At 37.2% G+C, this 24,687-nt stretch overlaps 1 protein-coding gene across 4 annotated transcripts in view; it reads right to left on the reverse strand.

Annotated features, from left to right (window-relative positions):
• Positions 1–2,043: 2,043 nt before the first annotated feature.
• The window catches only part of acaca (acetyl-CoA carboxylase alpha), a 50,112-nt gene continuing 27,468 nt past the window's right edge, over positions 2,044–24,687 (reverse strand). For 2 of the 4 annotated variants that reach the window (XM_087807625.1, XM_087807624.1), the window contains exons 30-53: positions 21,895–22,002; positions 21,755–21,811; positions 21,485–21,529; positions 20,394–20,435; positions 19,731–19,946; positions 19,503–19,658; positions 19,220–19,444; positions 17,976–18,131; positions 17,758–17,904; positions 17,393–17,662; positions 16,160–16,257; positions 15,936–16,056; positions 15,744–15,854; positions 11,884–12,027; positions 11,682–11,802; positions 10,246–10,342; positions 10,065–10,161; positions 9,826–9,961; positions 8,546–8,723; positions 8,357–8,469; positions 7,734–7,888; positions 6,722–6,892; positions 4,330–4,466; positions 2,045–3,108 (exon numbers count right to left, since the gene is read on the reverse strand). In XM_087807625.1, coding sequence (XP_087663751.1) covers positions 2,982–3,108; positions 4,330–4,466; positions 6,722–6,892; positions 7,734–7,888; positions 8,357–8,469; positions 8,546–8,723; positions 9,826–9,961; positions 10,065–10,161; positions 10,246–10,342; positions 11,682–11,802; positions 11,884–12,027; positions 15,744–15,854; positions 15,936–16,056; positions 16,160–16,257; positions 17,393–17,662; positions 17,758–17,904; positions 17,976–18,131; positions 19,220–19,444; positions 19,503–19,658; positions 19,731–19,946; positions 20,394–20,435; positions 21,485–21,529; positions 21,755–21,811; positions 21,895–22,002 — 3,228 coding nt within the window. In that variant the 3' untranslated portion in view covers positions 2,045–2,981. Of the gene's footprint in view, positions 3,109–4,325; positions 4,467–6,721; positions 6,893–7,733; positions 7,889–8,356; positions 8,470–8,545; positions 8,724–9,825; positions 9,962–10,064; positions 10,162–10,245; positions 10,343–11,681; positions 11,803–11,883; positions 12,028–15,743; positions 15,855–15,935; positions 16,057–16,159; positions 16,258–17,392; positions 17,663–17,757; positions 17,905–17,975; positions 18,132–19,219; positions 19,445–19,502; positions 19,659–19,730; positions 19,947–20,393; positions 20,436–21,484; positions 21,530–21,754; positions 21,812–21,894; positions 22,003–24,687 lie in introns of those variants that run through there. The other 2 variants (XM_087807623.1, XM_087807626.1) reach the window with 2 other exon arrangements.

Raw genomic sequence — 24,687 nt, forward strand, 5'->3', positions numbered from 1 at the left:
TCACGAGAGAGCGAGGCAGTCGGAATGAGTCGAAATGGGAGCAAAAGGAAAAAATGGTTTTAACTTTCGCTTTTATATCGTCCGTAAATGCTTCTTTAAAACAACAAAAAAAAGGTTAAGGCCCCTGGAGTGGACTTTTAGGGGCCCCGACGTGATGGTTATAAATGATTCTTTTCGAACCAGAAAATCTAAACATTTCAAACGTCAAGAAAGACGATGAAAACACAGCATAGTGTAGAATAGTGATGAGGCTTCATGAAACCGCTGATAAATAGTGATGGTCTTTTGAAGCTTCGTGAAGCAGTGTCATTATTTTCAGAGTCCACTAGATGGCGGTCTCTGCTCTATTTTCCTTTGCTTTGAACAACTGTTCTAATGAAACATCATGTTTAAACTGATTGCGCCACCTACTGACCTCTAAACAATACGATACCGTTTCATGAAGTTTCACGATACAGTGTCTTCATTTTTTTAAAGTCCACTAGACGGCGCTCTTAGTTTAAAAATAATCTTTAATTAGTAGATCAGAACGAAAGATTATCATGATACAGTGTTTCATGAAGCCTCATAAACCCATCAGTTGAAAATGTTTTTTCCTGTTCGTCCGTTCACAAATTTTCAATTCTGTGTCTGGGGTGTCAAAATACTTAAAGTGATAGTTCACCCAAAATTCAAACTTCACCCATTTTCAACTCACCCTCGTGTCAGACTAAGGGTTGGGATTAATTTCAGTGTAATCAGTTTCTTTTTAGAGTTATAGACAAAACTGTTTTTTCCTTTTAATGTAGTGACTAGAGCTCAGTTGTCTTCGTCTTCATCGTAACTGCTTTCATTTGTTTTGAAACCAAAATATGTCAAAACATCAACTTTAAAAAGCCGCTGGAGTCGACTGTATCCTCTCGTCCTCAGTCATCGCCTAATGATTTCATCGTTCCTTTAGTTGTAGAAGATGTAATCACTGTCATTTAGTGGCCAAAAGTGTAATTGCAACACACAAATGAACAAAAGCCTGTGAAAATGTTCATATTAATTATAAATAGAATCTTGACCCCTGTGTTGCAAAATTTACAGGCCACATGACTCTTGACGAAGTCATAACGTTGTGAAACCAAAATGTCTAAACATCAACTTTTAAAAGCCGCTGGAGTCGGCTGTATCCTCTCGTCCTCAGTCATCACCTCATGATTTCATCGTTCCTTTAGTTGTAGAAGATGTAATCACTGTCATTTAGTCGCCAAAAGTGTAATAGCAACACACAAATGAACAAAAGCTGTGAACATTTTCATGTTAATTATAAATAGAAACTGGAATCTTGTGTCGCAAAATGTACGGCCCACATGACTCTTGACAAAGTCGTAACGTTTTCAAACCAAAATATGTCTCAACATCAGCTTTAAAAACCCGCTGGAGTCGACTGTATCCTCTCGTCCCCAGTCATCGCCTCATAATTTCATTGTTACTATAGTAGTAGAAGATGTAATATCTGATATCTAGCAGGCCGAAAGTGTAATTGCAACACAGAAATGAACAAACACTGTAAATATTTTCACGTTATTTGTAGATAGAAACTTGACTCTGGTGTTGCAGAATTTACAGACCACATGAGTCTTGAAGTCGTAACGTTGTGAAACCAAAATATGTCCAAACATCAACTTTAAAAAGCCACTGGAGTTGACTGTATCCTCTCGTCCTCAGTCATCGCCTCATGATTTCATTGTTCCTTTCGTTGTAGAAGTTGTAATGAAGTTAATTGTAAATAATAATAATAAAAACAAAAACTTATATGATTTAAAAGCAACAAAATCCAGAAGTATAATTGCAAGAAAAAGGATATTTGGACATCAATTGTAAATGTAAGTAAGTCATTTATATTTGTAGAGCGCTTTTCTAGACTAGGGTCACAAAGCGCTTAAACAATAAAAGAAAATACACTAAAAACATCAAGATAACACCAAGAAAAACACAGGTCACAATATTTAAACATAAACCGTGATTATTTACACCCCTGTGCCCTTCTAATAATAATAAAAAAAGTGTGGACTCCCGTGATTTCGTCAAGTAAACTTTATTAAATTGTCAAACCATTAGTTCTGTTAATCACCCTGAAGGAATAGGCAGCAAACGGTCACTTACAAAGCGACCGAACTACAGCACAGCCGATGGAGAAAAAAAAAAAAAAAAGGCACCGCACTGACCTAAAAAAAAAAGAAGCCGTCGGAACTAAACAGCGAAAGTCGATCCAGCTGCCACTCGACCCATCATCTGCCGTGTATTTAAAAAAAATAAGTAACATTTCATGTTGGTAAACAGGAAGAAGAAACATTAAATAAAACAGTTAAAATTATTATTTTTTTATCTCGTCGGATCCGTAAACAGCAGCTTTGATTCAACACAAGTTAAAACAGATAAAGATGTAACAGGACGAGGGGGAAAAGCTGGGTCACCTCTCGTGGGGGGGTGTAGGGGGGGTCTGGGGGGGTGTTAAAGTGCGTCAACGGCGGCGAGTGGGAACAGAAGGGACAGCTGTGGTCATTGTTGACGACTGTGAAGGACTTAACGACTTAACAAGAGGCGTCCGAACGAGTCCCTTCCACCAGAAGTGCAACCTTGCTTTCCAGTGAACTCAATTATTATTATAATTATTATTATTTAAAAACTTCCTTCGTCTCCTGCTGATGTCTCCGGCGATTACGCTTTTCAAGGACGATTATCAAGCGGCCGAGGTTAGGACTACTTACATTTACATTTGGGGTCATGATTGTGCATCGTCTCGCTCGTGAAGGACCTTCCAACTCGTCCAAAAGATGTAAGCATTTCTGGGGGGTCGCGCTTGATTGTGAGCAGAAGTTTATTGGAACTGTACAGACTTGATTAACGTTTAAGGAATCATGGCCGGTGGGGGGCGTTCATCGCGTGTCCGGCTCCTCCTCCTCATCCTCATCCTCCTCCTCCGGGGGTCCTTTGCTCCGGGGACCCGCCCACTAGGACGAGGCCGGCGTCTCCATGGTGGACAAGATCCGGATGATCTCGGCTCTCTGCGTGGGGGAGATGTGCTGCGTCATGTACACGATGGAGTCCATGGCCACCTCTGGGTTGGCCTGGACCAGACTGAAGAGGGATGAACAAATAAATCAAAATAAGTTGATACATTTATGAAGCCCGTCAATTTTTTGTTTGTTTGCTCAAAATCCAAGTAGATTAACATCCATGTTGATATAGTGACCTTTAATGATGCCAATAACTTAAGATATCTATCCAACCATCCATCTAACCATCCATCCATCCATCTATCTAGCTGCCTAGCTAGCCATCCATCCATCTAGCTAACCATCCATCCATCTATCTATCTAGCTAACCATCATTCATCTATCTAGCTAGCTAACATCCATCCATCAATCTATCTAGCTAACCATCCATCCATCCATCTAGCTAGCTAGCTATCCATCCATCCATCAATCTATCTAGCTAACCATCCATCCATCTATCTATCTAGCTAACCATCTATCTATCTAGCTAGCTAACATCCATCCATTTATCCAGCTAACCATCATCCATCCATCTAGCTAGCTAAACATCCATTTATCTAGCTAGCTAAACATCTATCTAGCTAACCATCATCCATCCATCTAGCTAGCTAAACATCCATCCATCTATCTAGCTAGCTAACTACCCATCCATATATCAAACTAAACATCCACCCATCTATCTAGCTAGCTAACCATCCATCCATCCATATATCAAGCTAACCATCCATCCATCTATCTATCTAGCTAACCATCATCCATCCATCTAGCTAGCTAACCATCCATCCATCCATATATCAAGCTAACCATCCATCCATCTATCTAGCTAACCATCATCCATCTATCTAGCTAACCATCATCCATCTATCTAGCTAGTTAACCATCGCTCCATATATCAAGCTAACCATCCATCCATCCATCTATCTAGCTAACCATCATCCATCTATCTAGCTAACCATCATCCATCCATCTATCTAGCTAACCATCATCCATCTATCTAGCTAGTTAACCATCGCTCCATATATCAAGCTGACCATCCATCCATCTATCTAGCTAGCTAACCATCCATCCATCTATCTAGCTAACCATCCATCCATCAAACCATCCATCCATCTATCTATTTAGCTAACCATCCATCAAACCATCCATCCATCCATTCATCTATTAACAAACACAGAGACAATTAAGATAATCTAAACCTCAAGCAATGATAAGCTTTATAAAAGCTTAATTTAACCAGCAATTGAAGAGAAATCGTATGTATATATTTTTGAAATAGTATTGAGTGTTACTACTGCGTTCTCACCTCCGTATCTGCTGCAGGATGTGATCCCTGCAGATGTACTTGATGTTCTCGTCGATGACCGACCGGGCGCCCTCTTCTTCAGCCAGCTGCCTCTCCAGCCATCCCACCACCTCCTCGTTGTTGTCCCACAGGTACGCCTGCGGAGGATTCAAGGGTCAGTCATGTTGCAAAAAATCTGAACTATTACACTTGATTCCATTATCATAAACGGTTCAAATTGACAACATTTTGCAACAAAATTACACTGAAAGAACTGGTTTCAGAGCCGGATGCAATTGACAAAAGTTCCCGCCAAAATTATACTGAAAGAACGCAACTCACAGCTTGGTTCAGTAATTCAGAGTTCAGTTGCAATTGGCAAAATTTAACCCAAAAAATTAGACTGATAGAACATTAATCATGGCCGAAATGTAACACCAAGATTATACTGAGAGAAGCTTATACAGGTTTTGTTACAATTGACAACACTTTGCCCCAAAATTATACTGACACAATGTCACCATCAGTTTGTAACTAATGACAAAATTTAGCCCCAATATATACTGACAGAACCCAATTGGAGCCTGTCACAATTGACAACATTTTGCACCAAAATTATATGGAATTAATGCATTTCAGAGGCTTTTGCAAGTGACACAATTTAGCCCCAAAAAATATATCGACAGAACTGTCTCAGATAGTGTTGCACTTGATGAAATTAAGCCACAAAATTATACTGAGAGAACGCAACTCAGAGCCTGTTGCGATCGTCCCAATTTTGCCCCTCAATTATACTGAGAGAAGCTAACTCAGGGTTTCTTAAAATTGACAAAACGTTAAAATTATATTTGACAGAATGTCACTCTTAGTCTGTTGCAATTGACGACATTTCACATCTTAATTATTTTAAAAGGGTCAGTTTTAGTCAAGTTTCTTGATATTTTGTTTTTTATTCTTAAAGCACACTTTTGGGGAAAATTTTAGGAAAATAACCATTTGTTTTTTTAGAATAAAACTTTATATTATTTATGTCATACTTGTGTAATTCCATCTGTGTGAATATTCAAACATTGAAGCCACAAACACACCATTAAAACACATGTTCAAAATCATGGTTTGTATGTCAAAATGTCATGAAAGCAGAATCTAAACATGTAGCCGATGGTGCGTTGATAGTACATTAGTATTCATGAGTGTCCGCGCGTCTGACGGCGAACAAAGCTTCCAAAGGCTTTAGATTGTGAGAGTTGAAGGCTCCAACAAGCCCTCGCCTTTGTATGAACAGTGGCGCTGCAGGTCCGAGAGAACATTTAATGCTCTTATTAATCATTTCTAATCTGTTTGCTTTTAATTAGGAACGCCATGTACATCGCTGCTATCTGCATGTGCCAGAGATGTGATTCATTTCGTCTTAAGAGGAGAAAAAACAATACTTTTGAGCGAATCTTAGAATCGACCAGAAACGTCAAACAGAAGATTTTTTTTTTTATATGAAGGAAGTGGAGTTAATAGTGTCGGCTCCTTTAATATTTCACTCCATCTTTTTATTTTAGTCCAAGTAAAATAGGTATCTTAGACACGGGTCTGTCCCGAGGCCTCCTCCTAGTTGCATGGAAAGGGACTTGATATTTTTCACGATATGAATCGATGTTCAACAGCAACGTATTGGATTTTTATTTTAGGATTAAAATTATATTTTATTTTCAATCATAGTTATTTCATGGTTTATATTTTAATAAAGTGTGTTAAAATTAAATTATATTCATTTATTTACATTTGACATGCAAATGTTCAGAGCGTTTGTTCATTTTTGTGTTGTTATTACACTTTTGAGTGCAGTCATTACATCCTCAAATATTATATGATATAATTACAAAAAAAGGAACAAAGAAATCCTGGCATTGACTAAGGACGAGAGGATACAGTGGAATCCAGCAGCTTTTAAAGATGATGTTTGAACATGTTTTGGTTTCAAATCAAATGAAAGCAGTAACAACAGTAACAACAAAAAAACCCACACGAAACAACATTTTACTATTATTTTTTTTTTTTACCATTTACAGTTAAAATACACGTATTTAGATTGTTAGTTTATTTTCTGTGTTGAAATTACCCTTATTACCACTAGATGGCAGCAGTCATTACCTACTTTACAACTGAGGGAACAATGAAATCCTGGCGATGACTGAGGACGAGAGGATACAGTCGTCCCCAGCCGCTTTAAAGCTGATATTTTGACATATTTTGGTTTCTTCAGAGCTTTAATACGTTTGTCTGTAAATCATTCATCAACATTTTATATTGTTCTAATAATTGTCTTCATTTATGGTTCAACACAGCATCAGAACGTATCTTTACAAGTTTGTTATAAACGCTAACAAAGCATGAGGATGTCGTGTGGTGTTTTCCTCACCTTTACAGCGCCCTCTGCCTCCACGAACCAGCGGCGCAGCATGGCTTGAATCTGGCCGTCTGTCAGTTCGTTGTTGGCCTCTTGGATTTTCCTCTTCACCGTCTCCTCCAGGAGCAGACGCCGCAGACGCCAGTAGAAGAAGTTACGCGACGTTTGCCACTCCAGGATGTCCTTCAGACACAATACAGATACTTTTAGTTAATTATCATTACCTTAGTTTTGTGTATACACACACGTACATTTATACATATATATTTTCACGAGTATATACACACACACGCATATTCACACATATATATATTCACGAGTATATACACACACATTCAGTAGTCATGTGTTATACACATACAAACATATTTATTGTCTATATACACGCACAAACATACAAACACACACAAGTATATTTATGCATATACACAATAACATATATATTTACTTGTATAGTCACAAGTATCTACACACATTTATAAAGACAAATTCATAAATGATGCTTGTGTATACACACACATGTAAATACAAACATGTACTGTATATTCACTTGTACAGGATATTTAAACACACATATATACGCACGTATATTCATATATACATATATATTCACACACATATTTACACATGTAACGTATATTCACACACATATTTACAGACACAAATATAAACACATATATTTAAAGACACAAATATAAACACATATATTTACACACACAAATATACACACATATACTTACACAAACACACACACATATACTTACACAAACACACCTATACACGTAATGTGTATTCTCACACACGTATACACACATAACGTATATTCACACACACAAATATACACAAATATATTCATACACACAAATATATATATATATATATATATATACACAGACTTTTATTAACAAACACGTGTATATATGCACAAAAAATTGTGCATACTTTTATTTATTCTTCTTTTTATTCATCATAGGAGAAAGGCAGATAAATCCTGATAAAAAAAACAAACAATCAGAGAACTCACGGTTATGACGCCTTTCTCCTGCATGCGTCCAGGAGTATCGTGGAGGTCTGCGAACTGCACGGCCACCTGGTGGTAGATGGGCAGCAGAAACTCCTCACGCTCCTTCAGCTGGGTCTCCAGCTCTTTACGATCAGGAGGACTCAGTTCTGGAGTTCCTGTTGATCGACATAAAAGAGACGACTTTCAGTCAAACAAATGCACCCCCCCCCCCAACACACACACACACCTCACACCCCCTCGACTTAACAACAATGGCAATCGACTCCAATTTTCTTCCTGCCTCCCTCTCCCCTTCAGCTGCTGTCACCTCAGAGTGATTTCTGTCAATTCTCATCTGTGAACCTTCAAAACCTCAATAGTCTCTCTTTCCACTAGTTTGCCCAAAGCCCGAGCCCACGCAGCCATGGATCGCACACGTCTATTGGCCGCGGAGATGAATCAATACGCCGCACGAGATGGAGGGTGATTGATCCAATGGACCCGCTCTCCCCGGAGAACACAGTGAAGATGATACAATCAACACCGAATTAGGATCAAGTGTGAAGCACGAAATCCCGAAAATCTGCACACGAGCCTCGGGTAAACGTAGCTAAAAGAGAGAACGCTTTGGATAGTTGACGCACCTAATTTCTCTGCCAGGCTCATGTAGACCGGATCGACTCTCCTCATGGTCTTCACCAGGTCTTTCCGCCTAAACTTGATCTCCACCGTCCCCTCGGGTTCCAGAACTCCACCTCTGCGTGGAAAAATGAAAAAGGTTCAGATCAGTACAATGTTTTGACTTTTCATAATCCGAGCTACAACGAACTCACCGACTGTCCTTGTCCGCGTACATCTCCATGTGTCGGGGGTTGATCGTGGGGTCGATGACGACCCAGGAGCCTCCCCTGAGCTCCGCCTGAGGCGGGATGTAGACCAGGACGGGCTGCTTGTACTCCCTCAGGCCGTCCACGATGTAGGCGCCGAACTTCAACACTTGGTCGTACATGTCTGGGGAGAAAATACACCTTTGAATTAAGGGATTTGATACACGTGTAGTCGAGGCTTGTAACCGTCGTGTAACTGGTTATATGCAGTTTTGTCTTCACACACCTCCTAATCCCATCACAGCAAAACCCTTCCAGTAGTTATCAAAAATGTATTCTTGTTTTATTGACTGACCTCGAAGCAATTTTATATTGTAAACAGTGCTCAAAAATATGTCAAACTGTTAACTGCAAAGCAGCACAAGTCACCGTAGTATTACTCTGCGAGTCATGATAGTATTAATCAGTGAGATATGGTAGTATCACTCAGCCAGACACGGCAATATTACTCTGCGAGTCATGGTAGTAATAATCAGTGAGACATGGTAGTATTACTCAGCCAGACACAGTAATATTACTCTGCGAGTCATGGTAGTATTAATCAGTGAGACATGGGAGTATCACTAAGCCAGACATGGTAATATTACTATGGGAATCATGGTAGTATTAATCAGTGAGACATGGTAGTATTACTCAAAGAAACACGATAGTATTAATCTGCCAGACACGGTAGTATTACTCTGCGAGTCATCGTAGCATTACTGTGAGTCATCCAAGTATTACTCTGCGAGGCATCATAGTACTTCACTGCGAGTAACCGTAGTATTACTTTGCGAGTCACCGTAGTATAACTGTGCGATTCACCTTAGTATTACTCTGCGAGTCACATTTGTATTTGCTGTATTGCTGTATTTGTATAGCTTTGCAAGCTATCGTATTATAACTATACGAGTCATAGTAGTATGACTTTGTGATTCACCATAGTATTTCTCTGCTATTCACCGCAGTATTACTCTACTCATAGTAGTATTACTCTGCGGGTCACCTTTGTATTACTTTGCAAGTCACCGTAGTATTACTTTTCGAGTCACCGTAGTATTACTCTGCCAGTCACCGTTGTATTACTCTGCGAGTCATAGTAGTATTACTCTACGAGACTCCATAGTATTTCTTAGCCAGTCAACCAGTTTATATTGAAGAGCAGAGAAAACACTTTCTTTCACGTGTTAACAAATATTCGTCTTCACACTAGTTTGGATATAAAAACATGAAAGTGAGATTCAAACCTTTCATTCCTCCAGAGAAACCCCTCCAGTTGGCGAACACCATCAGAGGAAGCCCCTCACGGTTCAGATCTCTGATGGCTTGAGCGGTTTTGAAGGCAGAATCTGGGAACCACACTTGGCCGGCCTGCTGGATATTCTACACCAAACAGAAAAAAAAAAAAAAATACATTATGCAAATGACAAAAAAAACGCAGGTGCCTGGTTTTCGCTTCAGTAAATGTTGTTAGTGAACCTCTAACCTTGGCTTCGGAGTCCAAATTGGCAGGATCAGCGGGGATTGACAGCTCCACCGACCGGGTCTCCACAGCCACCACTCCAGTTGGAATCCCCCCCAGTCTGAGGGAAATCATAGACTTGACATTTTTTCCTCTCATGGCGACCCGATATATTTGGAGGCGTCGTAAAGGTCGGGGTATTTACCGGGCTCTGCCGACCACCACGCTCTGAGCCCACGGCTGCATCATCTCCATGAACGAGCCTTGGTCGAAGAAGCCGCTCTGCCACGAACCCTTCGGACCTTTTGTGTGGAAACATAAAAGTCATCATCACAACATTTTTGAGCCACGATGATGAATCACAGTTTTAAATGCTTGCTCAGCTTTTTTTTTTACTTCTCAAAGAAACATGTCCCGCGCTTTAATGGCGCTTCACTGTTCATTTGTACGCGTGTGTGTGTTTCTGCACGGTTTTATATTTTATTAGTGTCGTGACATTTACAAAGACACGCTGGCATTTAAGAGAGGGAACAATAATTAATCTGGAACCGAGAACCAGGGAAACATTTATAAAAATGGCTTCGGCTTTTAATCACAACAAGTTGTTTGTGCGCGTCTGGAAAACTATCCGACGGCGGAGAGTCGCTCGGCGATGCTTGTAAAGATTTAAAACTGTTAAATCCAGATGAGAAATCTTCTCATTAGGAAGAACACAATGACTATTATTCTCAGAAGTAATGAGTAATTATCGCTATTTGTTCGATTTTTAAGTAATTAGTAAAAAATCTATCTTCAAATTAATCATTTTTAATGTGTTTTGATTTATTGTTTGACCTAGATTTCGCTTCCATCAGGTAATTTTCCCTAGAATTAAAGGTTAAACAATATTTACCAAACTGTACGTAACAGGAAGTCCCATTGTGACCATGCCTTTAATTCTTAATCTATGTTTGAATCAATGTTTTTCATCAAATTCCTTCTAAAATGTCTTTCTGAGCAGAGTAAGGTTTCAACCTCATGGTGTGAAAACTATATGGGGAACATGAGACATTAACCTACTTTCATTTTGGGCTCTTAATTAAATGATTGACCTCATTGAAATCAGGAAAAACTGTCGACTCAACCTTTCCTTTCATATCCATTAGACCAGCTTCTAACCACGCCCCCCCCACTGGCTGAGCCGTGCTGTGATTGGTCAGACTCTTTGCGTTTTTTTCCAAGGCGGAAATTCACTGTCAAGAAATCAGCAGAGGTGTATTTTTTTGCCACTTAAAGCATATATATAATATATAATTAGAGTTTTAAGGAAAAAATCTTTTTTAAAACCTTCCCACAAAGATGTACCAACATACTCATGGCCCAAATCTGGCCATGCCAAGTCATTTTACAAGGCCGACATCAAGTTTAATAATGTTCATGTTTATATGGTGACCTTTATTTAAGTGAGAAAATCCCATTCTAAAAATAAAAGTTGTTCTTTGGAATGTTTATATATATCATATTATTATTATATAGATAAAATAAACATTTCAGTATCATTTCCTTCAAGTTGTTATTGCTTCAGGGATTTTTTTGGGTGTTTTTATTTGGGTCAACAACACACAGTATGAGACTAAAAACGAGAATTCAAGTGTTACTTACTCTGACTGGGTCGTCCAGCTAACATCCAGCGGGGATCATAGGGAGCTTTTGTGGGCACAAAATCAATAGAGCGATCGAACGGATCCTTGGCGTGGAGGATTGGCACCGGACTGAATCTACACTAAAAAAAGAAGAAAAAAAAAAGAAGGGGTTAATGATAAAAAATAGTTGCAGGGCTTTTGTGCTTCATATTGTTATTTACCTTTGGCATGTAGGAGAGCCAGTCAAGGAGCGTGTAAACCCCCTCAAAGTCGTCGCACACGGTACTATGAGTCACGCCGTTGTTGTGCATGATCTGGACGCCACCGAGCTGGTTATTGGACGTGTAGACTTCCCTGCCCAGCACCTTGGAAATAAACGAATAATCAAAAATGTTTTAATTCAAATTTAGAAGGAAGTGTGTGCTCGTGCCAAACACAATTTCTTCCATTCATTTTGAACTCACACATGTATTCTGGATATGCGTGTTTCCCGTTTACTCAGACATTTGTGTAAAAAAAATGATTTACCATCTTGTTTTGGTCGATTGATTTAATCAAAATTGAAGGTACATTTGTTTGGACAAAGTAGTTTTAAGAGTTTAATTAAGAGCAGCATTTACAGCAGCTCCCAAAACTACCAAAAAAATACAAACTATATACATTCATTTGAGATTGAAAATTTTGCTGAAATTTTATTTATTTGATTTAGGCATTTAATATATTTGCATTTTTATGTATTGTATTCAATATTCTTTATATTCATAAAATGTTAATGTTTTTGTGTGAAACTTTTTCTTTTTTTTACATTTTGCACAATCTTGATTTATTTTATTTGGGTATTTAATATATTTCAATGTATTTAGGTATTTAATATTTTTTATTTGTATTTATTGTATTAATTTTTTGTGCAAGGCTTTTTTTTTTAAACATTTTTCACAGTTGTGATTTATTTTATATAGGTTTTTAATATAATTGTATTTGTATGTATTGTATTAAATACATTTTATTTTCATAAATGTTCATTAAAAAATATATATTTTGCACCATTTCGTTTTTATTTATTTAAGTATTAAATATATTTGTATTTGTATTTATTTATGTTTGTTTATTGTATTGAATATTTTCTATTTTCATAAAATGTAAAAAGGAATTGTGAGAGGCATTTTTCTTTTTACATTTTGCACAATTGTGATTTATTTTATTTAGGTATTTAAAATAGTTTTATTTATATGAATTGTATTCAATATATTTTTATTTTTCTCAAAATAAATGTATGCTAGATGTTTTTTAACATTTTGCAAACCATTTCAATTTTTTTGGAAAAAGTCAAAAACTCATTAAAGGAAATGTATCATGTTTATGCGTCAGGTGTAAACATATATATAAACATACATATACATAATAATCATTCACCACTAACACAGTGCAGCCTCTGGAATGATGGAGCGTCTGGTGCTGTGGTGATGCTACGGATGGCCGACCCACATAAAGATGTGTCTCAGGGCCCCGTAATGGCTTGGGCCGCCTCTGATTTGAAGGTCCTTGACAAGAATTCATCAAAAAAAGAAGAGAAGCTCCCCTCTCGACACTCACCCCGTCACCTTTTCTATCCGTCATTCACCCGCGATACTACAATTACTGGTTATGAATCCGGCAGCAAATCTACTATGTCAAGAACAGAAGCCAGAAACCTGCGGGAGGCAAACCAGTCACCTTGACACGGAGACAATCTCTGCGCCCGCGGCCATCGACTTCATTAACGATTCCTCGGCGGAGAGGATGTTTAAAGCGAAGGACTGCGAGGAGGAAGCGAGGCCGACTCCACCTCACCGGGGGTATTTCAGCGGGTAGTTAGTATCCAGACACCATGAACACATCAGCGATGATTTGTGGGGCTCACCATTAACTTCCACTTCACCAGGAATAAACTACACAAGTGCGTTTTATCAAAACAACAAACAAGCAACAAACAAAAAAAAACAACTAAAACTTCAAAATCACATTATTGTGGACGACTGTGACTCGAGGCGGATTCTCACACCGGGAGCTAAACTGTCCATCTATTGGAAAATAATTGAGCTTTCAGCAAACACGCTGCCGTCAGTGGTCCATTTGCATGATGTGTCTTGTTGTGTTGCGACTCCTCATTTGGAAATGGAGTCATCACAATGCAGCGACAAGGACAAAGAATGCAAAGACAGGAGGAGGCGGCGAAGCGCACAAACACACACACACGCACACCAATCAACTGCAGGCAGAAAACAATCAGCCTCAGCAAATGCTTTTCATTTTGATTAAAAACAAATGATATGGCTGTCGAGCTCTGCAGCCCCCAGCATGTCATTCTCATCATATGCAAATACACTTTCATGCTTCAATTTAAAATGTTCTGCTGTGAGTGAGAGACGTGAGCACGCGTGTGAAAGATGGAACGGAATTTGAGTTGGAATTTTACCCTTTTTTTTTAATGCAGTCATTTGTATAGAACTTCAAACCATTCAACAGTAATTATTTAGGTTATTACTGGGGAGTCACTTGTTTTCATAATGCACCCATTAACGCTGCGTTAACCAGGAATTACAAAAATTCTCATTTTCTATATATATATATATATATATATATATATATATATATATATATATATAAACTATACGTTTGTTGGAGGTGTGTAAAAAAACACATATACATCGATAATTTCTTCCACAATACTGATCAATATTCACAGCAAACAGCACAGTATACCTTATTTTTTATGTGTGGGGGGGGGCTTTCATATCATAGTTTAGTTTTATCTTAGTTCTATTATGCTTTTGATTTCAGTAAAGTGTGTTAAAATTGCATACCTTGAAATCTTTTAGTGTCAATTATCAGCTAAAGGAACAATGAAATTCCACAAGATCCCGGCATTGACTGAGGACAAGAGGATGCAGCTGATGTCCAGCTGCTTTTAAAGCTGATTTTTGGGTCTTTTCAGTGGCCCCTGAAATTGTTCCCATTGTGACGCAAGTGTACCAAAATATAATGTAGCGTAAGCTGAATATATTGTATTGAATCGTCCAAATCATACATTTTAATTGTTATTGTGGTTCTATTTTGGTTTATATTAAAATAAAGTGTGTGTTGTATCGATTTTGAAAAATGACTTTTAATATTTATTTTTTTAACTCTGCTGTAGCACTTTGAGTGCAATATCAATACAATGTATTATTATTATCATTATTAATAAAATAAAATAAATAGAATTGGACAGAAATGGCAAACTTTCCCAGTGAAACAGCAAAGAAAACCATTAAACATTAAACCACAAAATACAAATCAACTGAATGAGTTTGAGAGTTTAAGGTCTAAGCTGTGATGTTAATTCTTACCCATTAATACGTTTAAATAAAATCAATCATTTTAAATTACAATGTACTGTATTGTTGTAAAAATATATCCAACATATAAAATTAAATCTGCTTGTCTGTTTACTAGTGATGTGCTGGTGAAGCTTCATGAACCAGTGTCATGTTGTTTAGAGGTCAGTAGGTGGCGCCATCAGTTTAAAAATAACCTGATGTTTCATTAAAACAGTTGTTCAAAACAAAGGAAAACAGTGCAGAGACCGCCATCTGGTGGGCTTTGAATATAATGACACTGCTTCATGAAGCTTTATCAGATACTCATCACTACTGTTAAACGCAACAGGCAGAGGAAACAGTGAACATAATAATAAATTTCCATTGACTTCTAAATACATTGAGTAGGATTGAATCATAGTGGTTATTTAAATAAAAAGATGATGTGTAATAATAATAACAATAATTTTGACCAAGTATTATTATTATTATTACATTTATTATTATGGTTGTTGGTATAATTATAATTATTTTAATGATATCCTATAATAATGTACTTAAATAAAAAAAAAAAATTTTAATTATTCTGCAAATATTAATACTATTTATATATTATTTAGGCCTAAATTAAATAATTTAATTTATTTTATTTTTTTAATTAAAAAAAAGATAATAACCAAACTAAATCTATTGACCCAAAGTGTATCAAATTTGTATTTTTAATCCATTATTTTCAGGGTTACCTTGTTCAGAGCTCCAGCTCCAGTCAGGATGATGTGAGAATTGTCCACTTGAATCGTTCTCTGGCCAAGTCGGACAAGATAAGCACCGATTCCTATCGCTCGACATGTAACCTATGGAACAAAGGAACGATTTCAGGTTCGAGGAAAAACAACATATTGTCTTTTCTTTTTTTTCTAAAGCTGTTTTTTTACCAGGTTCATGGTGATGATCTCCTCATAAGCCAGAGAGGATTCTCCTGCAATCATGCCGGACCCTTTCAGGTTCTCCACGCCGAGCCCATCATCCTTTCCAATGATGTCGGTGATCTTGTACCTGCATGGCAGCGCATATATTCCCCGCAGTCCATTAGCGGACGTTCATTGATTCATTTACACTTAACAGGGGGCAGATTGACTTTTTCTGAAGGCAATCGTACCTGGATTCTCCCTCGTCCTCGACGTGCTCACAGTACACGGAGGTCAGGGCTGAGACCTTCTTGTAATCCTGGGGCGTGAGGTAGAGGTACTTGAAACCCTGAGTGGAGAAAATAATTGGTGAGGGGGGGGGGGGATTTGACGCATAAATGCTTCATGACGTTCATTCTTTGTCCACAATTTCTACTCGATAAATATGTTAAGAAATCATTTAAAAACATTTCAATTGTTGTTCCATGCTGCTTGAAATAAAAAGCGATGACCTTGCAATTTGTGAAATTGCCCATACAACAGGGATGTTGAATGACACAAGTGTAATAAATCAGCTGAATTAGATTCCAAGTAGGTCACAGTATTGACATGAACATTAGCGCAATGTTTATTTTTACGATACAATATCAATATTGAATAGCACTGTATTGATAAAGAATATTTATATATGTTTTTATGGTTAATATTTCAATAAAGTGTGTTTAAAATGATGCCATTTAACAATTCAAATGCTTATTTATGGTGTTTGATCATTTTTGTGTTGCAATTCAAATTCGGGCCACTAGATGGCAGCAGTGATTACATCCTCCGCATCTAGTGGAACAGTGAAATCCTGCAAGATCCCGGCGATGACTGAGAATGAGAGGATGCGGTCGACTCCAGCAGCTTTTAAAAGCCGATATTTGAACATATTTTGGTTTCAAAACAAATGAAAGAAGTAGGTGCAAGAAAATATGGGTAAACTTGAACCGTCAACATTAATCAGCGCCGCATAAATATTTTTTACCTTTAAATCATTTTTCCTATGTTTTTTTTTTTTAAATCATAGTTTTTAGGTTTTAAATAAAAGAAAACATTTTTAATGAAATATTTACAATTAACATGCATATAATTCATTTTTGTGTTGCAGTTAAACTTTGGGCCCAAGATAGCAGCAATAAATAAGTCATCCGCGGCTAAAGGAACAATGAAATCCAGGCACTTGCTGAGGACGAGAGGATACAGTCGGCGAACGCCATTCTGGTTACAAAACAAATTAAAGAAGCTATGACTTAGTCAAGAGTCGGTCACGCCAAGTACTACAAATATATCTTTGTTTTCAGTAACAAAATATAGCATATATTTGTCTATGTATTGTGTCATGTATCGTACGGGCCTTGAGTTTGACAATTGTGTAATAGGCAATTACTCCGAAAAAAAATTCTCGAAATCTAAATCAACCCACCAATTCATTTGCATCTTACCTTGTATGGGTCTGCAAGATCTTGCCAGGCCACGTGAAACATGTGTCGGATCTCCTCGGCCAATCCGATGCGGGCGCCGCTGTTGGCCGCGATGTAGATCCGAGGAATCCCGCTCTCTCGCGCCATCTCTGAAGCCCGCAGGAACAGCAGGTCCTCCTGCGGTCCGAAGGAACCGATCTTGTGCGTGATGTCGTTGCTGATGACCACGATCTCCCGCCCACACGGATACTCCGGCGTGCGCAGGGTCATCCGCCAGGCCACCATTCCGATCTAAAGACACGGATAAAGAAATATAAACCTTGATTACAGTTCCACGAGTCGATTTTTTGGGTAAAATTAGGACCAAAGTGAACCGTTTTGTCTACCTCGTTGCCTCCTGGGAGTCGATTCATCTGCACCAGCTGACCCTGAGCGTCAAGGACCAGCTCCGTGAAGGTGAGCAGCTCAGAGGGAAGCGGACACTTGGGGAGGAAGGCGAAGTTTTGGCAAGAATGCCAGAGTTTTTTCAAAGCCTGAACAGAGACATGAACTTGAGTTAACCCTGATCTATTGCATAGACTTTCAGGTTTTTTTCTTATAGCACCTGTCTGAACATCTCAGGGAAGTCGTAGACATATGTGGTTCCCAGGGACTGCGCCTGGAATCGTTTGGACTGCAGCAGGTCCTTGGTGACGTAGGGAGTGTTGATGAGCATGCCGTGAAGAGGACCCTGCTTGTCTCCGTAGGCCTGGAACATGATCTGGACAGAGGCAGGAAGTGAACGGTTACTTCACTCAAACTTTGCCTTGATTATCACAATTATCATTATATTATAAAGTCTGATGAATCCGTCTCATGACAATGAAATCCGTAAAACACAATAAGAATGTTAAAGAACTTTAATTTAAATCATTTATCAGCATTTTGTTGATCAGAAGTTTATGTTTTGATTGACATCATTACATTAATGGTGTGATGTTTGGAAGTATATCAGTGCCATCAAAACATTGAATGGTTTAAGTTAAATTTTATATGTAGATACTTTACTTTATTGAATTTTTTTTTTTTTCAATTAATGTCTTTATTAAAAGGTTTATATTTTTAATGAATAGTTGAAAGCAATAATTTGTATACTGAAAGGTATTTTTTATGTCATTTAAAATATATATATTTTTTGGAATATTTTCAAAAGCTATGCATTATTGTTTTTCTACACATAGAGTTTGATATTCTTATTCCAATAATAAAAAAAAAAAATTAAATTCAATATTGTTTTCAATTTTAGCCTTTTAAATTCAATATACAAAATTTTTAGTAAAAAAAACTGCCACCAGACAATTCCAAAACAGTAACTTGATTAATTTCAGCCAATCATGCGCGCGGTGACGATCACATGACTGCGTAGAAAAACAGAAGTAGCTTGGTACTTTCAGTATTTTGAATTTAAATGGGTACGAATTCAAAAACACAGAATTTAGAAACTATTTATTTTTAATTTATTGTATTATATTAAACCCTACGTGTAAAAAAAAAAAGATATTCATTATGAAAATATTTGATTTTCTTTAAAAAAAATAAAAAAATAAACCTTTCATTATAAAAATTATTGAATTCATTTATTTAAGGAGTTTAAAAAAGTGAATTCAAAGAAGTTTCAAAGTTTGAAATGTTAATTTAATCTTCTTATGACACCATCATTATTTCCATAGTGATGGATGACTTGCAAAGCTAAAAAAACACCCACTATTCTGAACTTCTACTGCAACGTCCACTTTCTTTCGTCACTTCCACAGATTTCAATTAACAAATAAGAGATTCTCAAAGACATCTAGAAATGGTATATCGCACCTGTCTGTCTTTGGGCCCGACCTGTCCCGTGCGGGAGTCGGTGACCTCCTTGTACAGGCTGATGTCCAGGTAGTATCCGGATTCGTTGGTGAGGAAAAGCCGGATCGGGATCTGCTTCCCTGTCGGAGTCAGCCGGATGTTGATCTTCAGTTCGGCCTGTAAGACTCGCAACTTCCACAGCCGGCTGCCGTAGCGCATCACCATGGAGCGAACGGACTCCTCGATCTAAGAGCAAGTTTGTGATTAGTGAGGACGACACGAGTCGATTTTAAAGATCAGTTACCTTAGATGGATCCATGATGACGGTCGGAACAAAATTGAGGAATATGTGGTTGCAATCCGTTCGCACGGTGGTGTTGTTGAACGCCACCTCCAGCTCGTCCATGGCCTCCAGAAGAAGACGCTCGGCCTCATTGTGCAGGTACTCAAAAGACGCTTCCTAATACAGGAGAATGATCCCATATGAGGTTTTAGATGATTTAAATAAATGTGTTTATTTATTTATTCCCACCTTTGTCACCAGGTCGGAATGACGGATGATGGCGCGCACGAAGAAGCGGTAGTCGGTCACTTCCGTCCCGACTTCCACGCGGGCCGCCCCCAGGTACAAGTGCATTTTGTGGTTGGCACATGGAATGGCGGTGAGGGCAAAGTTACGCATGCGGTTGAGCTCCAACTGGAACGCTAGCGCCGGCTCCAAATGACGATAGATTCTGTCCTCCTCGAACTACGCATGTGAAGAAAAGTGCTCATTACAAAACAAGAAATTAAACAAAACAAAAAAAAGATACAAATCCTAGATTAGAAAAAAACTATTAAGTCGATGGAATCTCATTAGAAGGCAGCTAATGGGATTGATTCCATTTTGATTGGGGACTAAATTAAAGAGTTCATTAGTTTGATGAGTTTCGGAGGCCGGAATCTTGTCAGCGTAACGGATTATATCGGAGTTATTCTCCCCACAATTAGGCTAAATAGTTTCTGAATAGGACTAATTAAATGAAATATAAAACACCTCAATAAAAACTATTTATTGTTGTGCAATCTTTTATTATAGACTTTCATCGCCTCGGATTGGAGGACCCTTCAATCTGATATAGATCTACTGCCCCCATGTGGAAATATGATGGAATGACAACAACAACATGCAGGCCTTTTAATACACAATACATACCTTGTCTCGCGCACGGAATGTGAAGAATTTGGGGAATTCTCGCTGCAAAAATTGATAAAGAAATTAAGATTAAAAATAGTGGTTTGCATTTAAATGTGATTTAAGTTACTTAAGGGAAAAAACATGCAGAATTTAGAGGATCATTACACACAATTGTATGCATCTCAATGTAGATATAATCAGATAAAAAAATCAAATTACCTGAACATTCTAACTCTGATGGTTATAGGATGTGTCAATATATATTACAGTCTTCCCTCAGCTAATGAATAAAACAACAGGCTCCACCTGAGGCTAAAATTAGGTGTCAAAATGATGAGATTGATGGAAGATTCATTTATTTTTTCTTGTATTAAATTGGCTTTTAAAGGAATGTAAATTGACTATTTCCTGTGTAAATGAAGGTTTAATGACTGACAGTATTCGATTGAAAGTTTTAAAAACTTAAAGAAGTATTTTATTTTAACAGCATTTCTATTTTTATGACATAATGGTCAATCAGCGCTAGTTTTGTCTAAAAATAAATTGTAAAAAAAACTTTTATTTAATTATAAACATTTTAAATGTTCCTTCCATACATTTACATTTAAAAGTAAAGTTAATGGATTTTGTTGCCCAATTTTGCAATATTTTTCTTTGTCACTAACAAATCGAATATAATAATAAAAATAAAAGGACTTCAGATGAAGGACAGTGATGCAATAAAATGATTCATTAGACCTGTTTCTAAATAAAAATGCATCTCATCTGATATATTCTTTTTACTATTTAGGACAGGCATAAAGTTACATTAGATTTTTTTTTATAGAATGAGCAGTGGCTGAATGTTAGCCGTGCAATCATTGAAACTTCAAAATAAAAGCTCCTATAATTTAAACCTAATAGACAGTAAAAACTATTTTTATGTTGTCCTAAAAATATATCTGTGAAACTTGGACTTTGGACATGCTTGATTGAGGCGGTTTAACTAGGCCCTCATAATAACCATGTTCTTGATATAAATTAAAAACATTATATTTAAAAAAAACTAATAAAACACAGTAGTGAGGACGTGGCTGCAGTTTTCCCTTCATCCCAATGTCTCTACTTACATGAAACCTCTGGTCCACCTCACAGTTGATCTGTTTCCTGAAATCCTGTCATCATAATTGCAGCAAAAGCAACGCATGCAGGAGAAGATACAGAGACAAAGAGATCAGGCTGAATTATGGCACGATTACATCAGACACAGCAAAGTAATACAGGATTATTCGATTAGTGATCGGAACCGTCGAGACACGGAACGTTCGAGTAAACATTTGGATGCATGCCATGTCAGAAACGCTTGACATGCGGGAAAGAGAGGAATCGTCGCCACTTACCTTCTGAGCCACAAGGAAAGTCAACCTTCGGATGCCATGCTCAAACAGCAGCGACTTCTGGAAGTTGCAGGAAGAAAATAAAAACAATCAGGACAAAAGAATTGATCCATATAGTGTTTGTATTACAACATTTTTTTTACCTGTGCTTGTGTAAAATCTCGGAACATGGATGCCAGACCATCATCGTCAATGTCGCTGTCCGTCTTTATGGCCACATTCAGAATGTGGATTGGTTCTTCCAGAACACTCTGGGGGATGTTCAGGAATAATAATCCAGAGGATCAAGAAGAAGAAAGAACCAAACAATTGAAGAAGAAAGAATGTATGAATATCAATAAATAACAGATGAGCGCGTTTTATTGGTTAACAAATGGATTAAAAGAAGATAGATTACAGGATAGTGCTTTAACTGGAGTTTTTAAATACATTTAAACATATATATATATATATATATATATAAATAATAATGAATTTATACAAAAAAAGGCTTCAGGGAACCAACATTTGATTTCTAAAGGCATTAGTATTTTTTTAAGTCTTGAATATAAGACCAACTAGTAAATCAAAATGGCAAAATTACAAAAAGTAGTACAATTACTAGTATAAGTATAAGTAGTAAAAGTAGTAGTAAAAACAGTAGTAAAAACAGTAGTAGCATTAATAGTATAAGTAGTAAAAGCAGTAGTAGAATTAGTAGTACAAGTATAAGTAGTAAAAGCAGTTGAAGAATTAGAAGTAGAATTAGTAGTACAAGTATTAAGTAGTAAAAGTAGTAGTATAATTTGAAGAATAAGTAGTAAAAACAGTGGAAGAATTAGTGAGATAAGTAGTAAAAGTAGAGATAGAATTAGTAGTATTTTATAAGTAGTAAAAGCATTAGTAGAATTAGTCATATAAGTATAAGTAGTAAAAGCAGCAATTTGTAGTATAATTAAAAGTAGTAAAAGCAGTAGTAGAATTAGTAGTATAAGTAGTAAAAGCAGTGGTAGAATTAGTAGTAAAAGCAGTTGAAGATTTAGTAGTACAAGTAGTAAAAGTAGTAGTAGAATTAGTAGTATAGATAATGTTAGATTGGAAATTATTCTACACTATACGTATACGCCATAAGTTAAATTAATGCTAAAAAGATGATCAAAATATAGAGTATAAAATACTAGCCTCATCTAAGAGCTTAAACGTTTAAATACACATTCACAACCAACATTTCACTTGCATACTGATATACACTGTGTCAAGGGTAGCTTGAAACAGACTAGAGATTATTCAGCGATTTAATGAAGGACTGTCTGTCTGCTCTGTTCACACCTGTGGACGTGAAACAAAAGGGCAACACGGAACACACCCAAAAGAGGGGGGCTGGAAGACAAAGGAACTTGCCCACACAACAGGCAAGGAAGGAAGTTACTCTCCAGGTGACTCGAAACAGAAGTTAACATAACAGAACCACTGCCCCGGAAAAGGCGACCCCCTGGACAGGAAACTTTCCCTTAAATGTAGAGACAACCCATAACCAGGGACCGTCTTTCCCGGAGCTATTGACCTGTACAGCTGCCGGCAAAGAGCGAGTCCGATCGATCGTAAAAGTTTCTATGTTTGTTTGTTTTGAAGCGGTGAATAAACGACCGTACACTCTGAATTGATCCTTTTTTCTCCATAAAGCAAAGTATTAAGACCCGGAGGTGACGTCGTGTTGGAGCGACGGTAACGGACTCCGGTTTTATCCGTTTTAAATGGTGCCGTGACCCGGATTTGTTTTGGAGATTCTTGGAAAGAGGAATGGCGACTGACTGAAGTTTTTTCTCAGCCGGACGAACGGGACAAAGATAAGGTAAGCAGAAAGCCTTTTATTTGATTTCTGCATTTAGTTTCGTCTGGCTGAGTTGATCGATGTCCGAAGCTGTGTGAGTGGATGGGTTGTGCGTTGATTCCGCTTGTAAAGCAAACGAACATATAACTTGTTGTTTTGGTTTTGGTTTTCCGTTACGATTCTCGGCACATAAAGTAATCACAGACAGAACAAAATTGGCCGGGGATTCTGTCGAGTGACAAATATATCTCTATTAGCACGTTTTAAAGGCATTTAATTCACCCTTTTAGAGAGGCTTAACCCCCGAGAGTACGAACGGAATGTTTTAAAAAAAAAGGCTTTTCTTGGTTAAATAATCGAGTTTCTGGGTATGGTTACGCTGACTAGTGAGTACTTATATTATGATAAAAAATAAAAACACTTTCTTGATTAAATACAACGTTAACGCTAATGTGTGTTTTTTAAGTTTTTTGGGAAGAAATTTATAGATAAGCTTTCTTGAATTTCTATTGGTTAAAAAAGAGGTTTTTTTCTTGTAAGTTTTATGCTGCGAGTTTATTTTTAAAAAAGGGAAAAAACGGCTTACTTGGAGTTATTTATAAAAGTAGTTTTACGGTCAACTGCCGTGGACTTCTATTGGTTGAAAAAAGCGTTTTTTGCTTGTGAATTTTATATCACAAGTTTTTTTTTAATAGATTTTTGGTCATTATAATATAAGTATTCAAGCGTGTTTTTTGTTTTAAAAAGCATTTTCTTGCGAGGATTGATGCCGCAAGTTTTTTGACAAGGGTTGAAATACTTTTGTTGTTTCTTATGTTACGTTGGTTGCATAGTGAGTACCTATATTGTGATAAAAAAAATAACGACTTTCTTGACTAAATGCAACGTTAATGCTAATACGTGTTTTTTCAAGTTTTGTGGAAAGAAATTCTTCAGTTTCTATTGGGTTTAAAAAAGAGTTTTTTCTTGTAAGTTCTATGAGTTTTTTTAACAAAATAAGGGTAAAAATAACTTTGTTTGATTGTCATGTCATAATAAAGTTTGGGATTATAATATAGGTATTCAAGCGTGACAGTTCTCATATAGAGAGGGAGACGAACAATTGGTGTAAAAATAAATAAAATAA

The sequence above is a fragment of the Callionymus lyra genome, chromosome 14 (genome assembly GCF_982586985.1).
Source record: "Callionymus lyra chromosome 14, fCalLyr1.hap1.1, whole genome shotgun sequence".
NCBI lineage: Eukaryota > Metazoa > Chordata > Actinopteri > Syngnathiformes > Callionymidae > Callionymus > Callionymus lyra.